The sequence below is a fragment of the Diospyros lotus genome, chromosome 4 (genome assembly GCF_014633365.1).
Source record: "Diospyros lotus cultivar Yz01 chromosome 4, ASM1463336v1, whole genome shotgun sequence".
NCBI classification, from domain to species: Eukaryota; Viridiplantae; Streptophyta; class Magnoliopsida; order Ericales; family Ebenaceae; genus Diospyros; species Diospyros lotus.
This window is the reverse complement of record NC_068341.1, coordinates 5,078,053-5,103,340: the sequence shown is the minus strand read 5'-3', so window position 1 is coordinate 5,103,340 and position 25,288 is coordinate 5,078,053. Positions and strand designations below refer to the sequence as shown.

Sequence of the window (25,288 nt, the reverse complement as noted above, 5' to 3'; positions counted from 1 at the left end):
TTTAAAGTAAAAATATTATATTCACAGATAAGTTCATAAAGATTAAATTTATAATAATAAATAATTTTAAATAAAATTATATATATTACGTCAATTTATAAAAATTATTTATTAATATTATATTTTCATTTGTCAAGATAATTTATCTTTTGTTGTACGTGCAATTTTAACCTTTAAACAATAGTTAAATTTTAAAACAGCTTTAACGTTACATCAAAACTCATTTAATTTAAAACTTTATCTTAAAAATATTAAAATTTTAATTTAAACAACACCTGATAGATTTTTACTTAAAATTTTTAATTCTTTTCACACTTTTGTGACACCAACCAGTGATGCTTTGAGAGAAATAACAGTGATTTTAGGATTGTCATTCTCTTTAACAATCATGGCAGCCACTCATGCACTTCACTTGAGAGGAAAGTAAGACTTTGAGGAGTTGGTGCAACCAACCACAGCTAATTGTACTAACCCACACCAAAATGTCAATAAATTACTTTATTTTTGTTTCTTAGAGTAAAGTCCCAACTTGCCACTTTTATGTATTAGTTAATCTAAAAATTGATTGCCTTTCATAGAATTTTTTCTTATTGTACGATTTCTCATTATTCATATTTTTTATTTTGATAAAAAAGATAAATTGTAGATGAAAATTTTATTTTATTGTACAGAACAAAGAATTAAACTCACGACTTATCGATACGAATCTCAACTTATTATGATTCAATCAATTAAACCATATTCTAAAATCATAAAAAGAAAGAAAGGAATAATGAAACTTTCTCTTTGCTTTCGCATCTATTAGCTTTAGGAGTCAAAATAGTAAAAAGGAAGAAAATTATGGGGGCTAATATAAAGAAATCCAAAGTCCAAGGACAGTGACCCGACTGTTAAAGAGAGGAAAAACATGAAAATATTACAAGATGCGATTGTTATATATAAAAACAGCAATAAATTTTGGCCACGTGTCGAATGCATCTCTTGAAGTTGTCGTCGCATTCGGGTACTTCCCACGAAAACGAATTCCCCCCGGCTGCATGTCTCCGCCTTCCCCACTCCTCCGCCGTTCGCCGTGACATCTCCGACCCATCATCTAGCCATGGACCCTCCGCCACCAGTATCCGACGCTCCGGCGTTCCACCAGATCGATAATTCGCTGGAGCCCTCCCTCCTCCACTGGGACTGGTCCGACTTCCTCGATTTCAACCTCGACGACCACGTCAACATCTCCATCGACTCCGAACCGCCGCCGCTGCCGCCCCAGGAGCCCGAGTTGCCCCCCAATCCGGCGACGTCGGGCCGGGTCAGGAAGCGGGACCCGAGAATGGTGTGCTCCAACTTCCTGGCGGGTCGGATCCCCTGCGCGTGCCCCGAGATGGACGCGATGCTGGAGGAGGAGGACCGTCTCTCGCCGGAGAAGAAGAAATCGCGTGCAACGAGAGCGGCGCCGGCCAGGTGTCAGGTGCCGGGATGCAAGGCGGATATCAGTGAGCTCAAAGGCTACCACCGGCGGCATAGGGTTTGTCTGCGGTGTGCGAATGCCAGTTCTGTTGCTCTTGATGGGAAGAGAAAGAGATACTGTCAACAGTGTGGCAAGTAAGCTTAATTTGATTTATCACCCTTATATATATATATATATCAGTTCGTATATCAGTTCTTAAGTTTAGTGACCGTATCCAGTCAGATTAGGAAGAGATACTTTCAATGGTGTGGCTGTAACCTTAATTCTATGCAGTGTTGCTTGGTTTATATTGAACCTATAAAGCTGCAGATGTCTGTTAATTTGTGTCGGATGTTTAGTGAACAGGAATGAGTCCTTTCAGGTAAGATTGCTGGATTTGAATTCCCCTTGTAAAATTATGAGCCTTTCTGACTAATACCATTAGATCATATCTGTTTACCCATAGCTTATTTATGCAATTTGTGTGCTATATGCAAGTATATATCTCGAGATCAATAGGTTTTCTTTCCTGCCTCATAATATAGTCATGCGTGATTATTGAGTTTGAAGCGAACTCCTTTCTCCAATATATATCTTCATACTGTATAATCAATGGGTTGGGTTAGTGGAGGATGAAATTTGAGGATTTGCTTCTCAGATGGGGAGTTGGACATCTTATTATGCTATTCCCAGGAAGTTGTGGGCTCTCAGCGGAAGCAGCTTTGGTTTTCCAGAGACTGTAGAACAGCTACTAGGTGGTGGTTTGCTTTTTGTGCACTCATGAGAAATTTTTTAATGATACAAAAAATCTAGTTGAGAAGTGTCCTCTTTTTTTTTTTTTGATGTATATGAAACAAGTCAGGGAGTTGGCACTGCAGATATGGCATATTTCTACAGTGCAGTTTTTATGGGGTTTGCTTTTGATTTTGATTTTGATTTTTTTTGGGATGTCTTATGTCTCAGTCCAAAATACACATGCTCAATGGATTTGGTTGGAGAAAGGCAAGACATAAGACTTGATTATTGTGCCTTTTGTTCGTGGGAGCAAAATGCAAGGAAGTCCATTGGGCATGGAGTGGTTGCAATATAGATTGAATAGTAACTTCTTTTCTATCTTGTAAAGTTGCTATCAGAAGAGTTAAGCCTATATTTGGGCTGCTGATTTATTGCTTTCTTGTATTGTGACTGTTTTCTTCTTTACTTGGCTTCTTTTCCTTTGATGTTTTTATTACCGTTGTGTTATTTTAAAAGGAAAAGTACGATCTTGGTCAATTTTATAGGGCATTAAAGAGCTTAGTGAACTACATGTCTGACTGTACTGGGTTGGAATTTCATCATAATCTTGTAAACTTAGATACAGCCAAGTAGCCAACAAAAGAGTTCTTTAAAACTTAAATGAAAATAGTAAAAAAACCCCACCCAGGTGGGACTCTTTCAATGCATTACTAACTTCTCAAAAAAAGAAAAAAAGAAAAAAAGAAAAGAAAAGAAAAAAGTAAAATGCTCATAGTTCTGTTTCATGCTGTAGTGGTTGGTTTTACGATATCAACTATGTGATGGAACATGATCAAATTAATCATCTTCATTCACTACTATCTTGTGAACTTTGCCATATGAAAAGGGTGTTGAAACTTTATTTTATCATTCCTTTGTTAGAGGGTTGCGTCAGGAAGGGTACCCAGCTTAATTTTTGCCACCAAAAATGATTGGCCTTTTGCTTTTTGTATGGATTTGTATTGTCAATGTGACTTTAAAAATCAATTGATATTATGAATGTCTTGCCACCAACCTTGACTTGGTTAGGATAAGGTGTAGTTGATGATAATGAAGATGATGCTCATTTTTGTTTTTGGTTCTGTCATGATCAATTGTTTTCCACTCTGCTTCTTAGATCTAGGACTCTGGATTTTACTTCTATGATGAACATTTTTGCATAAGTTTCAAACTTCTAGATATCAAAGCCTACCAGAAAAGGAGATTTTCATCTCCCTTGATTAGTTACCTCTAGAGTTGTGAAGAATATAACAAAAAAAAAATTTGTCACTGTTTTCTTGTTTTTCTAATTTGAGCTTTTACTGGTGTGGTAATTTGGTGGCAGGTTTCACATTTTATCAGATTTTGATGAAGGTAAACGTAGTTGTCGAAGAAAACTGGAGCGTCATAACAATAGACGCCGAAGAAAACCATGTGAATCCATAGATGCTGCTGACAGGGACCCTCAGGCTCATGCCTTGGCTGATTATGTGCCTTGTGATGATGCTAATGAAAAAGGTTTGCCAATATTATCTAATCCTGTACTTGAAATTTTACTTCCAACAGTCTCCCTCTCCCATTTGATTTCAGTTCCTTATGTATTAGCATTTTAAAACAATGGAGTTCATTGTACAGATAGCATATGTGTGAGAAGCCAAATGGTAGAAATGGAATCATTATTGGGCTCTGAAGAAGGACAAATTTCTACACTCTACTCAAATCTTGTTTCCCAAAATATTCAGAATGATAGCGATGTATCTTTTGTGGCATCTGGTGAGGCCCAAATAGATGGAGAAAAAGATGAGTGCAAACATGCTTGCCCTTCAGCCTGTTGTGAGAATAAGAGTGCATACTCCTCTACTGTATGTTGGATGCCTTGTCTACTTGTTACCTTTATTTTCATATTTCTGTGAGAAAATTACTTGAATTAATTCTAAATGATTGTTGTCTTCACCTGTAGTGCCCTACTGGTCGGATCTCATTCAAGCTTTATGATTGGAATCCTGCAGAGTTCCCTAGACGACTTCGGCACCAAGTATTTACACACTAATTTTGCTGTATAGTAATTGGAAGAGAATTTTTTTTTATTTCCATCAGATATACTGGGGTTGATTAACGCAAGGTAAATATTTGACAGATATTTGAGTGGTTGGCCAATATGCCTGTTGAGTTGGAGGGGTATATCCGTCCTGGTTGTACAATTTTGACCGTCTTTACTGCAATGCCAAATTTCATATGGTTAAAGGTAATGTCTATGCTTAAGCTCATCCTCAAGTGGCATTTCCAATGCATATTTTCTCTATAGAATTGAAAAGGTATTTAGCAGACTAATATACCTTGAAACTCCCAATGTAGGCATTTGTTGTAACACCTTATTGTGTGCATCAATTATGATTTTGTGTTTGAATTTGTGCCTGCCAAATTATTTGCATTTGGTACTTGCTATTTGAGATTCAGTTGTTATGGGTTTTGTTCTGTAGTCTTCAGATCTTAACAGTTCTAATTTTCTGTTGAGCAGTTACTTCAAGACCCTGTTGTATATATACATGATATTGTTGCTGCTCCTGGAAAGATGCTATCTGGAAGAGGCACTTTACTTGTTTATCTAGACAATGTGATTTTCCAGGTGCTGAGAGGTAGGTCAATACCTCATATGTTGGATTTGACATGCATAAACATGTTATAGTTCTTCTTGATGCTGTAAATTTATGTTGCCTGATTCAGCTTCTTGGCTCTATGGACTGGAGCTTCTCCTTTGATTATTGTACTGCACTTTTCCTGTGTGCTGACCACATTTAGCAGTTAAATATGCCATTTAGGTTCTTAATCTTTTTTGTTTTAAGTTGATAAGTAACAGTGTTACATAGAGAAAGAATCATTTAGGTTCTCAGTCTTGATGATTAAGGCAAAATATAAATTTCAAGAGGCTTAGCATCAAACCTGAAAGGAAGGATGATGCAGATATCAATGAAGAATCGATAAATCTTCTGTTGTGTACCTTCAAGAAAATCTTAACAGTTTTAGGACTTCATTGTAGACTTTACATTACATAGAATTTTGCAAGAAAGTTAGTGTTCAATCTCAGAAGACAAAATGGTTTACAGATACAGGATTGGTCATGAGATGCAGCATTTTGAGAAAAAGAAAGATTTGGATGCACAAGGGTAACAAGTAACAACAATGGAAAAATATTATTTATGAATTTTTTTATTAATATTATTTTTGAGTATAACAACAAAAACATTAAAATTGTAGAAAACTGACTAGTAATCTTACATGAATATACCATTTAAACAATATTTATATATGAAAATACTTGACAGAATAATATTAATTTACCACTAATATCATATAAAGTACTAGACAGAATAATATTAATATTAAATTACCACAATATCTAAGCACATCTCCAGAATTGAGATTAATAAGCTCATTTTGCTTGTCAATTTGTGGATGAAAAGGCTAAAGAAAATTTTGAATTGCAAGGACCATGTTAGAAAGCCAATGGAGCTAACCGCACTAGTGGATTAAGACAATATTATGATGATGAAGGGACAAAATGGACCATGTTAGAAATGATTTTAGGCTAATCAGTGACAATCTATACCAAGATCCTTTCATGGCCTGTTGTGGAACAAACATAGATGTATATAAACAAGCATTTTGCTCTTTAGCCTTGGCTAATAAACAAGTGGGATCTTGGGAGACAACACCAGCAACATCCATATTTAAAAGATGGCTAATAAACCTATCCCCGAATAGGGGCTATGGTTTTATCTCTACCAAAATGTCTAGATGGTCCTCTCATATGAAATTCCTAAACTAGGAAGTCTTAGAGTGAAGGTTCAAAGAATGTGAAATTGAGATTTCCTGAATAACTAGCTTTAAGCTGAAAACCAACATATTCTTAACAGTTGTCATCCTTAACCTCTTGATATATAAGGTTAAAATCGGGACAAAAACACTCTTCTCGAATCCTATCAAAGCCTATCACATGAATGATCATGGTTTGAAACACTACAACTCTACTTAAAGAGTTAGCAGGTTTGTGTTTTAGCTTCTGCATGGTGGTAAGGAACAAAAGTGTATTCTTAGATTAATTCAAGCCACTTAACATGACTAGGGTTCAACTCTTTTTGCAAATAATTGTCAAATTGTAACAAAAATTCTTGCAGTAACGAATAATACCTCCAAGTCTCGAACAATGCAAAGCTTGTACCTCAAAGTAGAACGCCTGATCATAAGTAGAATATCATTGTTTAGCCTTTATATTCTTCCTTGACTCAAGACACCTCCTATACCTACCTTGAGGCTTACAAAATTCATGGTGACACGATGGTCCTATCATTTTTTGTTTGATCTCCTCGAAAGCTCTAGATGCAGCCAATGTCCATACTCCATTGGAATCTCCTTTTTCCAGACAATCAAGGGTCATAATGAAACTAAATCCCTTAATGAATCTTTATAAAAGGTGGCTAAGCTACAAGCCTTAGGAAGAGATTTTGATAGAGATCAGTCTTTGGCCTCTACTTTATTGCGGCCAACTGGAATGTCTTGCACCTAAACTATAATCCTTGGAGGAGCACTTGGGTGTGTATAAAAGAATGCTTCTTTAAATTAACTTACACTGTCCAGCAGAAAAAGGGGTTCATGTACACTTACTTTAGCTTTTAACGTATTCTTGCCCTCTAATTGAAGTATGGACAAGAATACTCTTGGATCTAAGTAATCTGATGAGATGTATATGTACTTTTTGTTTGACTATATGGTTTTCCTTCTTTCTGAAGTGACATATTCTTGGTTGTGGCTGCATTATTAAGCTTGTTCAACTTTCTAACATGTTCTTCACATTCTAATGGATAAAGACGGAACTTCCATAATGCAAGTCAAGCCGAAAGAGCAAGCTCCAAAACTTCACTATGTTCATCCTACTTGTTTTGAGGCTGGGAAACCCATGGAGTTCATGGCTTGTGGAAGTAATCTACTTCAACCCAAATTTCGGTATGGTAGTGTTGTCTTGATTTCATCAATTTCTTGAAATAAATATGATTCCATCCGTGTTGCATCAGATTGGTTTTTTCCCTGTGAATTATAAATCTCTTAATGTGTTCTTTGACCAATAATTTGAGTTCGTTAACATATAGAAAAAATTCCATTGTTTTTCAGTACAGTGGAGCTAGCTATTACAAGTGACATGTACAGTCACAAGTCACCCTTAAAGGACTACCTTAAAACAAGATGTTCTAAATGCAATGCTTCTCCAAGCTATATGAAAAACCAGAACTAATAGAAAGGAAAAAAATGTGTTATATAATTCATCTTTAAAGGTATTTGGATTCTGCGCAGTCAAGGACTCTCATTCCATGAGTAATGTGTCATCTGACTCAACTTAAAAGGTTCCATGAGTATTGAGATGGTTCTCTGATAACAGAATTATTCTAATTATGTCTCATGCATCTTATCTTCAATGGGAGCTATTTCGACCTTATGATGTGTAATCTCATTTTTTAGTTCTATCTTTCCTTGTATGGTCGCTATTCCACTAACATCCACATTTCTATTATGCTCATATTTTGCATATGTTAGTGCTTGACTGCCCAACATTCTAAAGCATAGAACAAAATTTTTCTTTATGGATGTCTGATAAATTATCCCTTTTAGTTTTAATTGGATTTTAGTATCGCATAACAAGTCAGACACTAGTCCCTTTTAATTATTCTGCCTTAATTCTATGAGTAACATCCTCAATAATCTCCTCATCTTTTTAGAGGATTGATCTCTGATAGAACTGTGACTCATTATGGATACTTAATTCATCTACTAGGAAAGGAGTGGTTTGTATTTTAAAAGTGATATGTGCTATAGTACTTTATATTTAGTTGGCACCTAAATTTCCTTACTGCAACAACTGCAGCTTCTCCATTTCATTTTTTAACCATTTTATTCCTAGCAAATGGATATCTGCTATGTTGGTTATTCTCCTAGCAGATGAATAACTTACTAAAATGCCAATTTTGATTTCGGATTATATTATGCATACTGTTTTCTTCAGTTTATTTCTTGTCTGGGATCTTGATTTCAGGTTTCTTGTTTCTTTTGCTGGGAAGTATATGGCATATGACTATTGTGTTCCAACCTTGAGTGGGGACACTGAAAGGGTTACTGCTAACTTCAACCATCAGCTATTGAAGATACATATCCCTCATACTGAACCAGATCTTTTTGGCCCTGCATTTATTGAGGTTGGTGTTGTAGCAGATTTCCATTTGTTTTCATATCTTTTCACATCAAATAGTAAATGTATCATAATTTGTATAATATTCTTTGAGAATATGTACATTTGTAATGATCATGTACTTGCAGAGCACCTGACATTATCTCCTCTTTCACAGCTTATTGGCTAAGAACATTTCCAACTAGAAACCATTTGATTTTTCTTTGATGGAATCTGCAGGTTTCTTTTTTATTTATCTATTTTTAATTTTGTTGATAAATTACTGCATCCCTGCCTACCTGTTTACAATCTCAAATAATTCTTAGGTAGTTCAGAAGTGTCAATCTTTGTGATGCAGTTGTATGGTTCTGTCATCCATGCTTTATCTTTCAAAGACAAATAGTCGGGCGGTAAGTTTTTTTGTAATCTTTTGTGATGATATTCATATATTATATACTTGAGATGGTTTGCAGAAAGGTTAATAGTGGTTGAAACTTAAAATGACGATTTTTTTTGTCTGGTACCAAAATCACTGTCATTGACAATAATTGCTTTAAATTTGCATTGGACGTGTGATCTAGAGTGGACTTACTGTGCATAACTTTTGGCATTAGCCGATAGGTAAGCACTACCATCTGGATTGTTAAGGTTTTTGTAATAGATGTAGACCAGGGAGAGGTGTTTAGGATGTATGTCTTTGGATTCATTTCAAGACAGAAATCTGTACTGCTGTTTTTGATTGCTTTTCTTGGCATGGATGATGTTCTCATCAACTGTCAATAGCTAAATATTTTTGTTCTTAATCTCTGTCGTAGGTTGAGAATGAGTCAGGCTTATCCAACTTCATTCCTATTCTAATAGGGGACAAAGACATTTGTTCCGAAATGAAGATTATGGAGCACAGGTTTGAAGCATCTCTCTGCTTGAAAGGATCAATGTCGGGTAGTAGTTCTGTATCTGATTCATGTGCAGCTTCTGTTCTGAGACAAACAGCATTCTCGCAATTCATTTTGGACACAGCTTGGTTACTAAAGAAACCTCCGTTGGAAGATTTGGGACAGTGTTTGAGTTTGTCTCAAATAGCAAGATTCAATCGGTTATTGACTTTCCTAATACACAAGAAGTCCACCAGCATATTGGAGACTGTTTTACACTATATGGAGAGTGTGATGGACAGAATGAAGTTAGAAAACCTGAATGGCACTGCTGATGAGGATATGAAATGTCTTCTGAGTAATATTGATCGTGCTAGAGAGATTCTTTGTCAGAGACTGCAGGGAAAAGCAGATTTGGCACTAAATTCTGGAAATCTCGTCTGTGTAGGAGATTGGTTATGTCCAAGATCTCAAAGTGACATGCTTCCTATTTCATGTTTCAATCAGGTGAGGCTTTTACCATGGTGCATTGAAGGCTCCTTCGATTACAGGACAGTTTCTAATATTTTGTTAAAATTGATATTTTCTATTGGAGGATGCATACATCATTTCCCTGCTTTAAGCATCATTGTTGTCAATAGAACTGTGTCTTCATATGCAAGATAGGTATTGTGCATTTCTGGGTCATGTTGAACTTTGAATATAAGTGGCTTTAGAATGGTTTTATATCTAAGCGTTAAGCATCATTGCTTTCTTTGTGTTATCTATTAAATAATAACAATGGCTTCCAAAGTTGCAGGATATGGAGAACATAGAGAGAGGCCATTTGGATGCTGTAGCAGGTCCAAGTTGTCAGAACCAGAGTGACAACACACCATTGCTGAATAGGCAGGCTATAATCAGAATAAACCCAACGAAGAGAAGGCCGAGGAAAGCTTCCAGTTGTGCCGTCAGCAGCAGATACTCGGCCCCGCGGCCTCTCATCTTCATACTTGCTGCTGCAGCTGTTTGTTTTGTGGTATGCGCGGCAACTCTCCACCCTGAGAAGGTTGGAAAAATTGCGACGACCATTCGCCGGTGTTTGTTCGACAACAGGTAGCTGTTTAAACAGAGACCCCTGATCCAAATCTCTTGTGCATTGACAGTGTACAGAGCGGCCCGGCTGTGTTCATGGTGCTGCCAAAATTCATGCCTGAATGCTGGGGGCTGCGGCTGCTGCGGCGGCGGCGATCTCATTAAAGTAGTTGTTGGCTTGTTGTTTCAGATCATGCGCCAAGAGATTGATTGATAGTGTGGTGCATGCCTCCCCTTTCTTACTACTGAGATGAAAATTTTAAGAGGCATCTTCTCCCCAATGTATGTGGCTTTGTATATTTAGTGACTTGTTCTTGTTTCTTCTCTTTGTTCGTTGGCTTCTGGTGCAATCTAGTGATCCTATCCTCCTCCTTCGCTTTGATGTTTCTAACTTTCTCCCATCCTTTCAACTTGTGACGAAATTAATACCTTTTGCTGTTGTAGAAAAAGTACTTTTCTGTGGCTAAATTGGAGCTTCTAGTAAAGTTTTTTTTTTATTTATTTTTTATTTTAAAGTAGCTTTCAAACAATTTCATGCCTCAATTTACGTGAATTTTAGATATTTATATGTATATGTCATGTGTTAGGTCATCTCAACGCTGCTCTTTATTTTATTTTTTATTATATTATAAATATTTTTTTCTATTTTGATTTTATTCCAAAAATTATGTACGTTCCAACTACATTTTTTTAATTTTTTCTTTCTATTTTAATCTCTATTTTATTTACTTATTTTAATGAAATCCAATTCTATTTATTTAACCTTTTTAATAATTTTTATACATACACAAAATTAATAATTAAATATATAAATTAATAATTAAATACACAAAATAATAAAATATATACATAAATAAAATTAATAATTAAATATACAAATCAATAATTAAATATACAATATAAATTATTTATCATAAAAATAAATAAAAAATTCCCAAAATCTCGTAAATCCACTTGTTGTTCGATCTGCTTCTCACCCTGTTGCCTCCGCTTTTGTTAGTTGTCATTTTGCTCGTCTACCTTTACTAGTTGTCATTTTGTGCCTGTAACTCGTCTTCGTCAAATATTATATCACTGTCATTTCAACATTTTTTTGTCGTCTAATTTCATATTTGTCTATAATAGCTCTTTCTCTTTCCTTGTTAATGATTGTTGGGGAAAGTGAGAGAGAGATGACGAGAAGATTTCTATCACCACATGTGAGAGGGGATTTCTAACTTGCCAAAGTTCTAATAAGGGGAATAGAACTCAATTTCTAAATTTGACTCCTTATTCCATACTTTGACAAGCAGAATAGCTGCCGGTTAGAGATTTGCCTTAGATTATTATATCTATCTTATAAGTCATTTTAGTTATTGTGGGGTTGATACATTCATCAGTGACTCAGCCCCCTTAGCAAAACCAACTAATTTGGTGGCAGAGAGATAGATGTATTATTATAAGATAATTATACAATCCTGATGGTCAAAGATTGGATTAGATTAGAGTAATAAAGATGAGTCATATATACATACAGCTTGCTTTTTGTTACTTTCTTATTTCACTTAATTAGTAATTAGCATTTCAATATCTTCTCCTAAAACATTTGTTCTGCCTACCTGATTAAAATACTTAATGTGTTAGATGTCAATGAAATGAACGTGTCATCATTAGATTAATAAGATTAAATTTAAGTGTGACTTTGAACGAGATTCATTTAATTTATTTTTTTTAATTTAATTCAAGTCGGGTTAGGTTTAATTGGGTAGAGTTTTTACATTAAATTAATTTTTATCTTATTATTTTTTGTGAGTCCAGATAATCAATTTACATTAATTGCAATTTAAAGGGAATAAAATCAAAACATCCCACTTTTCTTTTATAAATAAAAAATTCAAGATTTATATTACAACTTGATTAGAATAAAATAGTATTATTCATTAAAAAAATAAAATAGTATTAATAAGTCCACGTGTTGAGCAGTCATTTAATTAAGCCATCTGTATTTGTTTTTTTTTTTTTTTTAAATGGCGTGACTGATATATTTATAATTTAATTAATAAATGATCAAATGGAGCACCAAGTGTATTAAACCTCGTGACGTGATTCCTTACCCCTTTTTTTTTTTAAATTTTAATTTAATACCCAACGAGTGTATTAAAAATTCTTTAAAAAAATAAAAAATACTTCACCCAAAAACAATTTTTATAAATTAATGTAACACACGTAAAATTCATAATAATTTTATTTAAAATTAATAATCATTCATAATAAAATTACCGATAAATTTGATTATCATTATTAACTTTGAGTAAGATTATTATCGTCGTTGTTTGAATACAATAATAAATTTATAGGATGAAAACATTGTTGTCAAGTCATCTAACTTTGCAAGAAATGAAATAGTCAGAGACAACGGGAAAGTGCATACAAACACTTCAATGTTTAAGTCAAACATTGTATATGTAAAAACCCGAGAATAATATTCACACCAATATCAGAAACGCACATTTACTAGAATGAGCGTCTACTTATTTATAGATAGAAAATAGATCAATCTTAAATCTCCTATGATTGAGATTTTTTTACATAATATTTATATAGAATTTTGATATTTTTTCGATCGAAATTATAATTCTTTAGTGTTTCCCCTGTTTGTTTTGTTTTAAGATTATTTTTAGATAATACAAATCTTTTTTTTTGGAGTAATATTATTTATCTAAATTGGAGATAATGGAAACATTTTTATCAAAAAAAAAAAATGTGCAATGTGACACCTTAAAAGAATTTATAGATAATAAAATTATCTAGTTTGTGCATTATATGAAACTCTCCCAAGAAAAAATTCTGTGGGTCTGGAATGATTCCTTACTATGGGCTTTTCGGCTGATGCAAATTCTTGGGTTGGCAAATTTATTTATGTTTATTATTATTAATTAATTTTATTTTTATATAATTATTTATCAATCATGTATGTGAAAAATCTAAACGGGCTTACCGATCGGGTTATTGAAAAAGAGCAAAAAGACGAAATTGTCCCTGCCCACTTTGCAAAGTAGACCACTATTACTCTTTCCCTACTCGCTTGTCTCCTTTCTATGGTCGTCGTCCTCATTGCCATGCCGTTGTCGCCTCATTGTCCTCGCCTCGTCGACCGTCGCTGCCTTTTGAGGTAAGGCGACTGCAACGAGATGCGACGGTAAGGCGAAGATAGCGGCGAGACGGTAGCCATGAAAGAGAGATGAGCGAGCAGGGAGAGACCCACTTTATAAATTTACAAAGTGGGCAAGGACAATTTCATCTTTTTACCTTCTTTCTATATAAGTCTCTCTGTCCATGTAGTGGAGCTCTTGTTGGAAAGGTCTCGTCCAAGCCAAATTGCAGAAGGATCCAAATGCTCACCGAATCAGAGTCAGTTCCACGTGGGATTTGATTAGTTTAAGCACTTGTTGGCGTCTTATTCATAAATAGATATAATATCCTGTTCTTACCTGTCCTGGGAAGGACACCAAAGCACCACGTCCCGTCAATTTTAGCTGTACATTCATCATCGTAACCCAACTTCAAATGAAGTAGATTGGATCATGAACCCGCCTCTAGTTTTCCATTGCCCATTAAATTTCATAAAATCCTCTTCCTGATCGAATTAGGTTTCTAGGACCATCAAAAAATTTCTAGGAAAATAGTATATTCGTCAGATGCTGGGATATGGGCTCTGATAAGATCACACGTCAGTGACAGCTTCGTTCACATGCATGCCAGTCTAAGCAATGCCATGCCCGCCATATTTTGATCCATCATTAACAATCTCTCATAAATATCTACCCAATAGTATATATATGTCCATCAAATCCCTAGTTTTTCTTCGTATCCAAAATCTGAAAAATCTTTCTTGTTCTTCCCCTTCCTTCTGCCCTTTGCCATCATCATCTTCTTCTTCTTCTTCTTCTTGTTTTTTCAGAGATGGCAATTGAGCAGTTTCAGGACATTGAGAATGGGGAGAACAGTATTGGGCTTGAGGATTTGGAGGAGCCCTTTATTGAGGCCAAGAAAATTGCAGATTCTGAGGGTGAAGAGAGTGAAATCACGGAAGATAATGGCTCCATCGGAATGGTCTTGTTCAGCACTGCAGTTGCAGTTTGTGGCTCTTTTGAGTTTGGATCATGTGTAAGTATTTGTTTGTTTGCTCAAATCTCTCCATAGTTAGTGCAAAAACACAGTTTCTCGTTCAGGAAAGCAAGATTTATTGACTGTATTGTTTTTCTCTTCTTCTTCTTGATCAGGACGAAAACACCAAAAAATACCCACAAAAGGAAAAAAAAATAGAAAAAAAAAGTTAGTTTAGCTTAAGTTAATTTTTTTGCAGGTGGGCTTTTCAGCTCCCACTCAAGCTGCCCTGAGGGAAGACCTCAATCTGTCCCTGGCTGAGGTTGGCCTTTTTAAATCTTTTTATTTACCTTAATTTTGTCGATAAAATGCCTGAATTCCAGCGAGTTAATTGTCATGATCCTGCAGTTCTCGGTGTTTGGCTCCCTTGTGACCATTGGTGCTATGCTTGGTGCCATTACTAGTGGCCGAATTTCGGATTTCATTGGTCGAAAAGGGGTACGTTTTAGGCATCAAAATCCTGAAAAGGAATTGTGGAATTCGGGTTTTGCTTAGAATTGAACTTATTTGGTATGTTCTTGCAAGCAGGCAATGAGATTGTCAGCTGTCTTCTGCATCACAGGATGGCTAGCAGTCTACTTTTCGATGGTGGGTGCTGTTTGTGCATAATATCTTCCAGATGTTGTACTGACATTATAGCAGAATTGATATGCTAAATTGCTTTGCTTTTGTGCCTCTGCATTATGGTTTTATTACAGGGAGCTTTGTTGCTTGATATGGGACGATTCTTAACCGGATATGGCATTGGGATCTTCTCTTATGTGGTAAGTGAAGATTAAGCAACTCAGGATTATCCTTTCTGGCTTTTCTATTTAGGCTCAAAACAAAGCAATTTGCTTTGTTTTCCGGAATCTTCTGTTATTATCCAGAGCTTTAACAACTGGATTGGCAAACAGGTCCCTGTTTTCGTCGCTGAAATATCGCCAAAGAATCTCCGTGGGGGGCTCACAACACTTAATCAGGTGGATGGAATATGAAACTTATTTTTGTTTCATTTTCCACTTCTGATTATAAGAACATGAACATTAAATTTCGTGTATCTGCTTGATATGCAGCTTATGATTGTTACTGGTTCATCAATTGCATTCTCCGTTGGAACAATTGTATCATGGAGAACACTAGCCCTGACAGGTGAATTCCAAATCCTGCTTTGTGATAGTTCTCAAATTTGGAAAATTTCAAACCTAACCAACCAAACCAAGTTTTTACTTTTTTTCCCCAAAAGGAAAATTAGGGATTGAAAAACTGATTGATGGGTTTAATTTGAAGGACTTCTTCCCTGCATTGTCCTGCTTTTGGGTCTTTTCTTGGTTCCCGAGTCCCCCAGATGGCTGGTGAGCATTTCATTGGACTTTTTACAATCAAACTTCTTAATGAAAAGCTTTTAGAAATGAGGCTAAGTTTTTATGTTTGTTTTCAGGCAAAAGTTGGACTCGAGAAAGAATTCAAAGCTGCACTAAATAAGCTTCGCGGCAAGGATGCTGATGTTTCTCGGGAAGCAGCTGAAATCGAAGTAACTCCCTCTTCAATAAACACCACTCAGAAGTTCTTAAAAATTAGGACTGTCATTTGTGATCCTAACCATTTTCTTTGTCTCGACAGGCTTACATCAAATCCCTACAAAGTCTCCCAAAAGCAAGGCTGCTGGATTTGTTTGACAACAAACACATCCGTTCTGTCATTGTAAGCAACTTCTATACTTGCTTCTGTTTTGAATCTATATGGCTGACATGTTACCATCCTGACCTTTCAATCTTGTTGAATGCATTTAGATTGGTGTTGGATTGATGGTATTCCAACAATTTGGAGGAATAAATGGAATATCTTTCTATGCCAGCCAAACCTTTGTTGATGCTGGTAAATTGGATATGTTGTGTTCCAAGATTCAATTCTTTTCACCACAATCTTCCACATTAAAAGTTGAAAACAATATTAACACTAGTTCTGCACATTGGCAGGGCTTTCTTCTGGCAGCATTGGAACGTTGGCTTATGCCATAGTTCAGGTTTGTCCGATCTCCTGCTGTCTCATATTAACTTCAAATGAACCAAATCTCTTGTCTAAACTAAACCGATGTGATGCTGTCATATAGGTCCCAATAACTATAGTTGGTGCAGTACTGATGGACAAGTCAGGAAGACGACCTCTTCTGATGGTTAGCACTCCATGTACTTCAGCATTTCGATAGATTTACAAATACATTCAACAGCTTTTTAAAGACTAATCAAAATGGTTCCGTATTTTAAGGTGTCCGCAACCGGAACATTTTTTGGCTGCTTCCTCACCGGATTATCTTTCTTCCTCAAGGTAAACTATATATACAGCCGAGATGACACCCGAACATCTGCAGACTTCTTGTTATATTCTGATTTTGTTCCATGATCTTTGTGAATCAGGGCCAAAGCTTGCTTCTTGGTTGGGTCCCAGTACTGGCTGTTTCTGGACTACTGGTAAATAACAACCATCAAATTCATGCCCTGGTACCATAAATTACACAGTCTTCTGCATGTTCATTTGTTCTAATAAACATTGGTCTTTCCAACGGGAACAGATCTATATTGCATCGTTTTCTATTGGAATGGGAGCAGTTCCATGGGTCATTATGTCTGAGGTACCTTCAAACCACTAATGACAATCGTTACAGTATACAATTTTCCCAGGAATATGCAATGTCTTACCATCCAATCAGATATATATGCAATGAGCCAAGAAAGTTTACTGAATTCTATCTACTTCTTTCCTTGCTAGATCTTCCCAATACATGTGAAAGCAGTTGCTGGGAGCTTGGTTGTACTAGTGAACTGGTTGGGAGCTTGGGCAGTTTCATACACTTTCAACTTTCTCATGAGCTGGAGCTCTACAGGTTAGATATTTTCAGACCTTTGCACAGATACCTGTCGCAGCTCTCGTAATCTGACAACTGAATCAATCTCTTTCGGTTTTTTCTTTTTTTCCCAGGAACGTTCTTGCTGTACTCTGTGTTCTGTGCCCTCACAGTACTTTTTGTTGCGAAAGTAGTGCCAGAAACTAAAGGAAAAACATTGGAAGAGATTCAAGCATCCATCAACTCATAGACATGGATGGAATAGTGAAGAGGAATTGCATTTTGATGAATATGAATGGAACGGAATGGAATCCAAGTAAGATCACAAGAAGGATGTCTTTGTTGGAAACTGTGTCCAGGTCACTATGAAGCATGGCTAATGAGTAGTTTGGATGTGGCAATGGCCGGATGCAGGAGAGTCATGGGAAAATCTTCTACATTTTGCAGTAAAATTTTTCTGGGTGGAGCTTTGTCCATGAACATAGGAGCTTAGCTTTCTAGTTTCTATTATGTAGAGGTGCAGTTTTTCTTTTTCTTTTCTCTTTTCCTTTGGTGAATTCATACAATAACCTATTGATTCTTGCCTTGGAGCATCAGTTGTTTTCAAAATTTCATGATTATAAATTCATCTCATTTGAAATTCTTCCCTGCAGTCTGCTGCATCATTTTAATGGGTATTTTGAAGGGGATAAAAAATTTAAGTCCTCACATGAATGGGAAATTGGATCTTAGACTTCAGTCCTTAGGTGTTATTTTTCTTTTATTTTTAATTTAATTTAATTTATTTTTATCTTTATTCTTGTCGAATAAGTTTTATTGCACAAAATGGGGGATTTTATTTTTTATCTTTAGATACAAAAATTTAAGGGTAAATTATATGAAATCCCATGCACTTAGGGTCATGTGTAACTTATTTCCTGTGCTTTTAATTGTATCAAAAATTTTCTTACACTTTCAAAATGTTATAATCAGTCATAATTTATTGTTATTTTACATAATTTTGTATAATAATCTGTATACAAAATACATAATTCTACATATATAACTTCAATATATCAAAAAAATATAAAATTTTGCATTAATCAACCAATAGATTGCATAAAATTATGTAAAATAAAAATAAATTGTGGCTGATTGCACCATTTTGAAAATATAAGAGGGTTTTTTGATGTAATCGAAAGCACAGGAAATAAGTTGCACATGATCCTAAGTGCATAAAGATTTCATATAATTTACTCAAAATTTAATTACGACAGACACTTTTAGATGGATAGAGCCCTTCAAACAAATTTTATGCACCTACGAGATAATAAATATTTTTATTTATTTTTAAAAAATATATTAACTATTTTTATATTTTTTTCTAAAAAGACTTACACCTTCACTGTGTTTTTATTAAATAAAAATAATTGGTACATGAAACTATAAAATTAAAGAAAAATTTAATAAACATATATATTATAATAAATCTAATTATGTTTTCATAATTATCTCTAAAATAACGGACAACAAATTAACCTATTATTTCGCTAAAAAAAAAAAAAACCACGTGTTTGCACGCAAGGAGTAGCGCGTGAGCACACCGTGTCCCGGGAGACGAAGGGTGCACCCGTCATCGTGTAGCTAAAACCGCCACAAGCCTTGGACTTCGATTCATTTCCCCGAGAAAGAAAAAAAAAAAAAAAATCTAAAGCCTTCATTTCCTCCTCGTATACAAATATGTGAAGGTCGGAGCGGAGCCACGTATTTTCCCGGAGACCAAGCATCAGTCCTTCGAACTTCGGGGGCTCAAAATCTTGCCTCGTCGCCGAGTTCAGGTGATCGTTGCTCACGTCTGATCTAGATTTATAGTCCGGAAGAAAACCTCTTTGTTTCTGAAGTTACTTGCAATTCAATGGATTTTTAGGGGAAACCATTACGTGTTAACACTGATGCATCTATCATTCTTTAAGTGTGTGTGGTAGAATCTTGAAAGTTTTCCTATACATAAGTCGTTGAATTTTAGGAATTTTGTTGAGATTGGAGTTTCTGTTTACTTTCTACTTGCAGAATTGGCTTAGCCAGGCCTCATTTCCGGTGACATGAACCTCAATTTGGCGTGAGATTGTAAATTGTAGTCTGCGAGATTACTGAAATCAGTATTGTATAGGATGAGTAGGTCGGGGAAGGATAGAAGCATCTGTGAAGGGGGGAGTACCTCAAAAGGATTGGGTGCTACTAGTCGTCGAGAGAGGAATGTGGTGGCATCTGGATATCTTGATCATGAAATTTTTCAGCTCACAAGGCTTAGGTCAGAACCGAATGAGCTTCTTAGATGCACTGTGATGGGCAAGTCGAAGTTGCCTGTTTCCTCTGCGAAAATGTTGGCTGGTCGAGAATGTAACTACTCAGGCAGGGGTAGATTCACATCTGCAGATTGTTGTCACATTTTAAGCCGGTATTTGCCTGTTAAAGGCCCTCAGGAAATTGATAGGAGGACGAGCTGTGCTTATGTTTCCCTGTTTTCGGCTAATGGTTCTCTCTGTGTTGCAGGATTTCAGGTCTGTGAATGTGAGAAGTATATTGATAGGGTTTTTTTTTTCCAAACTGTTGTTCATTTAGAATGGTTGACTTAGCAAAACTATATTCAGTGTTTCCTGGTCCTTTTGTACCACAGGACAGTGAAATCAGGATATATAACGTGGATGATGGATGGAAGGTTCAAAAGGACATTGTTGCCAGAAGCTTGCATTGGACAATTACTGATGCCTCTCTTTCACCAGATCAACGTTATCTTGTAAGTTTGTGCTGCTAAAAAATTGTGTAGTTAGTTCTGTGGGGCAAGTTTCAAGTTATGGCAATTTGGAAACTCTTTAATGCATTTTAGTGCAAGAAAAAGATTATTTTTGTTTTATTCACTTGCAAAATAGTAATAAGTGATTTGTAGAGAATATTTTACTTGCACCAATTGTGGTGAAAGAGATTCTTGGGAATTATATTTAATATCGAAAGAAACACTGGAAATTGAGCTTTTTGATTGCATTACATGGTACGATTCATTATTGTTCTAAATTAGGACAGGTGGTGTGGTACTTTGAGGAAGTATTATTGCTTGTTCTATATTGCTCTTTATGTCCAGTAGAAGAATCTTCCCTGGAGGGACATTTGGAAATTGAGGATGCCTTCTGAGGTGGACATTCGGAGATTGTATATTGCAGGTTCTAGCAAACTAGAAGGCTGTTCATCCTCCTTATTTAATTTGCGATCACTTCCATCATGTTAATTACATATCAAACGGCCATACTGTTGCACCCACAACTGTTCCTCAAGGAGGTTGGGAATCTTTATTTATCTGGTTTTTGGTGTTGGTGAGTTATGTAGGATTCAGTTCTTTGGCTTAAATATGCTAGGGGCTATGGTGGAATAGGTTGGGCCAGAGTTGCTTGGGTTAGAAGTCTGCTTTTGAAGGAGTGAAGCATCTTAATTTTTGTTTGAAAGGAACTGCCATTGTTTTTCTCCCTTTTATGGTTGAGGAAGGACCCTCGTTTTTAACTCAATTCTTCTGTGCGTGTTGTAAATAATTTCTATTTGCCTTTATGTGTGCCTTTAGAGTGTCTTCTTCTCTTGAATCAGGGTTTGTTCTCGTAAGGTGCATCAGTTCTACAATATGTTTATTAATAAAAAGGTTGTCAATTAGTTTCAGGACAATATCTCATATTGCATGGATATAGTATTTTGTGTAATAGTTTATATTTTTCGAAATACCCATGAACCAATATTTGGGTTGGTCAAAGAAACAAACTGAAGACATCAGTTTGAAAGTTTGAAGCTATGCATTTGTAACTGACCTGCAGTTCTAGTGGGTATCATTTCTATTTCTGTTTATTGTATGTATAACTTAATAGATTATAGATGAACTGGTAATTTATTCACTTGTTCATGAGTGGGTTCTGTTCAGGATGAGATCTTCACTCAAAGCTTTTCTATGAAAAATTCATATGCATATCTTTTGTGTGATCTTCCTCCCATTTCTTTCATTCCTATTCTACTTGCATTTTTGGTGCATGATTTCCTGTTATTGGCTTCCATCTGATTGTCTGATGACTCTCATCCTCTTGTATCATCATGGGTGTTCTAAGTAGTTTTCTGATGCTCTATACAATTGCAAGAGAAAATCTATATATTTTATCCAATTTCTTTGTGTGTCAGCTGCTCCTTTTGATTTATAGGAGGAAAAAAGTGTTCCCCTCTTCATTTGACTCTGGCACATGAGTATGTCATTATATTTTTGATGATTGCAGGTTTATTCAAGTATGTGTCCTGTTGTGCATATTGTAAATGTTGCCTCTGGAACAAGGGAATCTCATGCAAACATAACGGTATGTATTACAGTTGTTACAGTATTTTCCTTTCTGACAAACGCTTTGGAAGCCATAAATCTGAAGCAAAATAATTATGCTTTCTGTCCCAGCCAAAACAACACCACTTTTTTAGCCTGTAAATCGTCCTTTTGGGTTTGCTAGAAATGGTTTCCTCAATGGCACTTGTTTATGCAGGAAATTCATGAGGGTCTGGATTTTTCTACTGGTGATAATGGTGGCGGATATAATTTTAGCATCTTCTCTGTAAAATTTTCAGCTGATGGTCAAGAGCTTCTGGCAGCAAGTAATGATCATTGTATATATATCTATGATCTCAGAGAAAATAAGGTTACCCTTCGAATTGGAGCACATGAGGTATTATAGTTGATTTTTTAGATAATACAGTATTGGTTTGTCTTTCATGTCCAAGTTTTTCAAGAGGTAGTATTATAGTTTTGAAAATAATGCTGCTCAATCATTCTTACTTCAGCTCCCCTCTTTTAAAATCAGGCATACAACCTGTGATTGTTTAAGCTTCTTTTGGGTAAAGTGGGATCATTTAATTATTAGTTTTTTGGTTGGTCAAATAGTTAGATGTGATTCAATGTCCCATAGAAATGAGGATTTTTCTAGAAATGAAGTCAACTTGGGCATTTGGAGGCTTATATTATTTCCTTCTAGATTTAGTCAAGTATAAATCACCTTGCCTCTATGAACACAGCTGACAGTAAGGGGTTGGTGGTGAGAGGTTGAAGGGCTTACCAGCTTGATTGGTGGCTGTTATTGTTTCCTCTAATAAGTTGATTCAACATGCATGTGCATCTTCTGGTACTGTTTTTCCTTTCCACTGATCAAGAAAGACCTTCTTCAATATCTATGCAGTTCAATATACATGTGCATCTATAGACAAACATAGTTGGACTTATATTTTGAAGTTATTGTTCTACTTGTTCATTACTACTTCAATTATGCTAGCATTTGCCTCTAATAGTGGCTTCTCCCTGAACAGGTAGTTGATGTTAAAAAATATAATGTTTGATTTTCATTTTTGTTGCAGTCTGATGTTAATTCTGTATGTTTTGCTGATGAGTGTGGCAATCTTATATACTCGGGGAGTGATGATAACCTCTGTAAGGTATATTTATTAACCTTTGCTCCTGAGAAATATTTAGGCAGTATTGATGTGATGTTCTGGCACTTTAATTCCTAGATTTCCTTTCTTTTTTGAGGTAAAATCTGCCAAATGTATTAAGGCCTTTTAAGACCAAAGACCACCTGCAAAGTCAGTAGGTCGCTATTGTATGAAAAATCCACACGGCAGTTTCTTCGGCAAGTTTGTTGATATGGCCTTACCTTCTGTAAGGCCATTATCACTACTATTATACCTTAGTATCTCCTACCATGTTTTGTGGAATACTGAGATGCACTGAGAAATTTCGCAGTGAGGGGCTATTTGTATTTGTTGCAGAGGCAGGGTGGTTAATCTCTGGTCCGGAGTTATTACTGTCGTTCTACTAATTTGCCTACCATCTATTCCTTCATGAATTAATTAAAAAATAAGTTCTAGTTTGCAATTATTTATATCTATGGCATTCTGTAAGGCCATTATAACTAATATTGTACCTAAGCATCTCCCACCAGGTTTTGTGAAATATTTGTGCACTGAGAAAATTCTCTGTGGGATGATTTGCTGTAAAGGCAGGATGGTTAATCTCTGGTTGGAGTTGTTATTGTTCTTCTACTAATTTGCCTACTATCAATTCAATTATGAATTTAATAAAGCACAAGATTGCAATGGTTATATAACATTCCACGTGGTTAAAGAATGCCTTCTGCTTGATGCTAATGTGTTTGCTTTCAGGTATGGGACAGGCGATGCTCTGTTTCAAATGGGCAAGCAGCTGGAGTTCTCGTTGGACATCTAGAAGGCATTACCTTTATTGACAGTCGAGGAGATGGCCGTTATTTTATCTCAAATGGAAAAGATCAGGCTATTAAACTTTGGGATATTCGGAAAATGTCCTCCAATGTAACTCGGTACATCTTTTTTGGTCGTTATGCTTTTTCTTTAAGATTAGCTAATTTCCAATGCCTCTGGAATGTGGTAATTTACCTTGTCTGATATTTTATGGTTAGTACAAGAACCATAAACACGCTCCAAACTGATTTGCTTGCTTTCAGATCTAGGTATCTAAGAAACACGCTCGTAGAGTATGGTAAACATGCAAAAATAGTAATAAATTAAATGGCAGCTCTGAAATATGTTCAAGCTGACAGCATCAATTCTGATACTTGTTGATGCTTAATGAAAAATTTTGATTTCACCAATGAATCACTGTCCAGATGTGGTACCTCTGCTTGAGCTGGGCTCTCTCTCTCTCTCTCTCTCTATATATATATATATATATATATATGGTTAAATGATTTGGATGTCTGTGATGCAGCAGGACGAGTGAAAGGCTCAGAAATTCTGACTGGGATTATAGATGGATGGAGTACCCACCTCATGCAAGGAATAAGAAACACCCTAATGATCAATCATTGGCAACATATAAAGGTCATTCAGTCTTGCGCACCCTTATACGCTGTCACTTCTCCCCAGCTTATAGGTATTACATCTTTTGATAGAAATGTTATTTTTTTTAGTTTTGCATTAATTTTTAATGGCAAAGCTATTATTTTTATGTCTAAATTTTTTAATCATCAATCATTTACTGAGTGCCTGCTAATTTATCTGTTAAGAGTTGCCAAATGGCCTAATATTTTATACGTCGGTCCTGTCTTTTGCAGCACTGGTCAGAGGTACATCTATACGGGGTCTAGTGATGCTTCTGTTTATATTTATGATCTGGTACGCATTCAAGTTTTTCAATACTCTTCTGAGACATAAAATAGAGAACAAAATCCACCTCAATTGACTGTTTCTCAAACAAGCATGACTTTTTGTTTTTTAAATTTATTTTCTTATTGCAATTTACGAACCACATGGGAGAGTGACCTTAGCAGCAACGGTAAGAGGTTATTCTTTTATGACTAGGAGGTCATGATTTTGAGTTATGAATATAATCTGAAGGGTAAGGCTTGTATGAAAATGAGCCTAAGTGGGAGCCTTGTGCCCTGGAAACGCCCTTACACATTAGTCTTAATTTAGGCAATGCAAAAGTCTACGGAAGGTGCAATCAATATATTCATCTTTCTCTTTACCCGGATTGCTGCCCATTGTTTGTTAGGTGAGTGGAGATCAAGTGGCAAAACTCGACCACCACGAAGACATTGTGAGAGATTGCAGTTGGCATCCATACTACCCAATGCTCATCAGTTCATCATGGGATGGTGTCATCGCCCGATGGGAGTTTCCCGGGAACGGGCAGCCGGCCAATCCCTCGAGGCCAATTAGAAGGCGAAGGAGATATTTTTATTGAATGCAATATTGGTTCTTTGGTTTGCTAAGAAAGGGTGACCGGCAATGCCTCATGGTTCTAGTGCATGTATTTCGACTGAGCTGTATATACGCATACAGGTTATGTTTCTTGCTTCAGAATAATTAGGTTTGCCTCGAGTGAAACATCAAATTTATAGTTTAAACTTGAAGTGTTATTGATATCATATCAGATTGCAATG

General features: G+C 35.8%; 3 protein-coding genes across 6 annotated transcripts; all 3 read left to right on the top strand.

Annotated features, from left to right (window-relative positions):
* The first annotated feature begins 959 nt into the window (after positions 1–959).
* On the top strand, positions 960–10,707 carry LOC127799965 (squamosa promoter-binding-like protein 7). Of its 3 annotated transcripts, XM_052334277.1 has the most exons (11): positions 960–1,596; positions 3,540–3,712; positions 3,830–4,056; positions 4,155–4,229; positions 4,332–4,439; positions 4,713–4,830; positions 7,060–7,195; positions 8,277–8,436; positions 9,224–9,790; positions 10,077–10,331; positions 10,429–10,707. In XM_052334277.1, the coding sequence occupies exons 1-11, from the start codon at positions 1,100–1,102 to the stop codon at positions 10,477–10,479; spliced, it is 2,367 nt and encodes a 788-aa protein (XP_052190237.1). In that variant the 5' UTR covers positions 960–1,099; the 3' UTR covers positions 10,480–10,707. The 3 variants fall into 3 exon arrangements, with proteins under 3 accessions (XP_052190237.1, XP_052190239.1, XP_052190238.1); XM_052334279.1 differs by lacking the exons at positions 10,077–10,331; positions 10,429–10,707 and having other exon boundaries at positions 9,224–9,312; positions 9,381–9,778; XM_052334278.1 differs by having other exon boundaries at positions 961–1,596; positions 10,083–10,707.
* A 3,220-nt stretch (positions 10,708–13,927) lies between these two features.
* LOC127799531 (sugar transporter ERD6-like 16) lies at positions 13,928–18,066 on the top strand. The gene is made up of 18 exons (XM_052333645.1): positions 13,928–14,503; positions 14,703–14,765; positions 14,852–14,941; positions 15,032–15,091; positions 15,202–15,267; positions 15,400–15,465; positions 15,559–15,634; positions 15,773–15,837; positions 15,924–16,016; positions 16,106–16,186; positions 16,276–16,360; positions 16,462–16,508; positions 16,596–16,658; positions 16,751–16,810; positions 16,900–16,953; positions 17,055–17,114; positions 17,252–17,366; positions 17,462–18,066. The coding sequence occupies exons 1-18, from the start codon at positions 14,300–14,302 to the stop codon at positions 17,575–17,577; spliced, it is 1,464 nt and encodes a 487-aa protein (XP_052189605.1). The 5' UTR covers positions 13,928–14,299; the 3' UTR covers positions 17,578–18,066.
* A 911-nt stretch (positions 18,067–18,977) lies between these two features.
* LOC127799532 (LEC14B homolog) lies at positions 18,978–25,273 on the top strand. 2 transcript variants are annotated; one of them, XM_052333648.1, is made up of 10 exons: positions 18,978–19,144; positions 19,377–19,867; positions 19,984–20,103; positions 21,608–21,685; positions 21,863–22,042; positions 22,725–22,802; positions 23,529–23,704; positions 24,115–24,276; positions 24,458–24,518; positions 24,898–25,273. In XM_052333648.1, exons 2-10 carry the CDS (start codon positions 19,478–19,480, stop codon positions 25,087–25,089), a joined length of 1,437 nt encoding a protein of 478 aa, XP_052189608.1. In that variant the 5' UTR covers positions 18,978–19,144; positions 19,377–19,477; the 3' UTR covers positions 25,090–25,273. The 2 variants fall into 2 exon arrangements, with proteins under 2 accessions (XP_052189608.1, XP_052189607.1); XM_052333647.1 differs by having other exon boundaries at positions 24,112–24,276.
* The last annotated feature ends 15 nt before the right edge of the window (positions 25,274–25,288 follow it).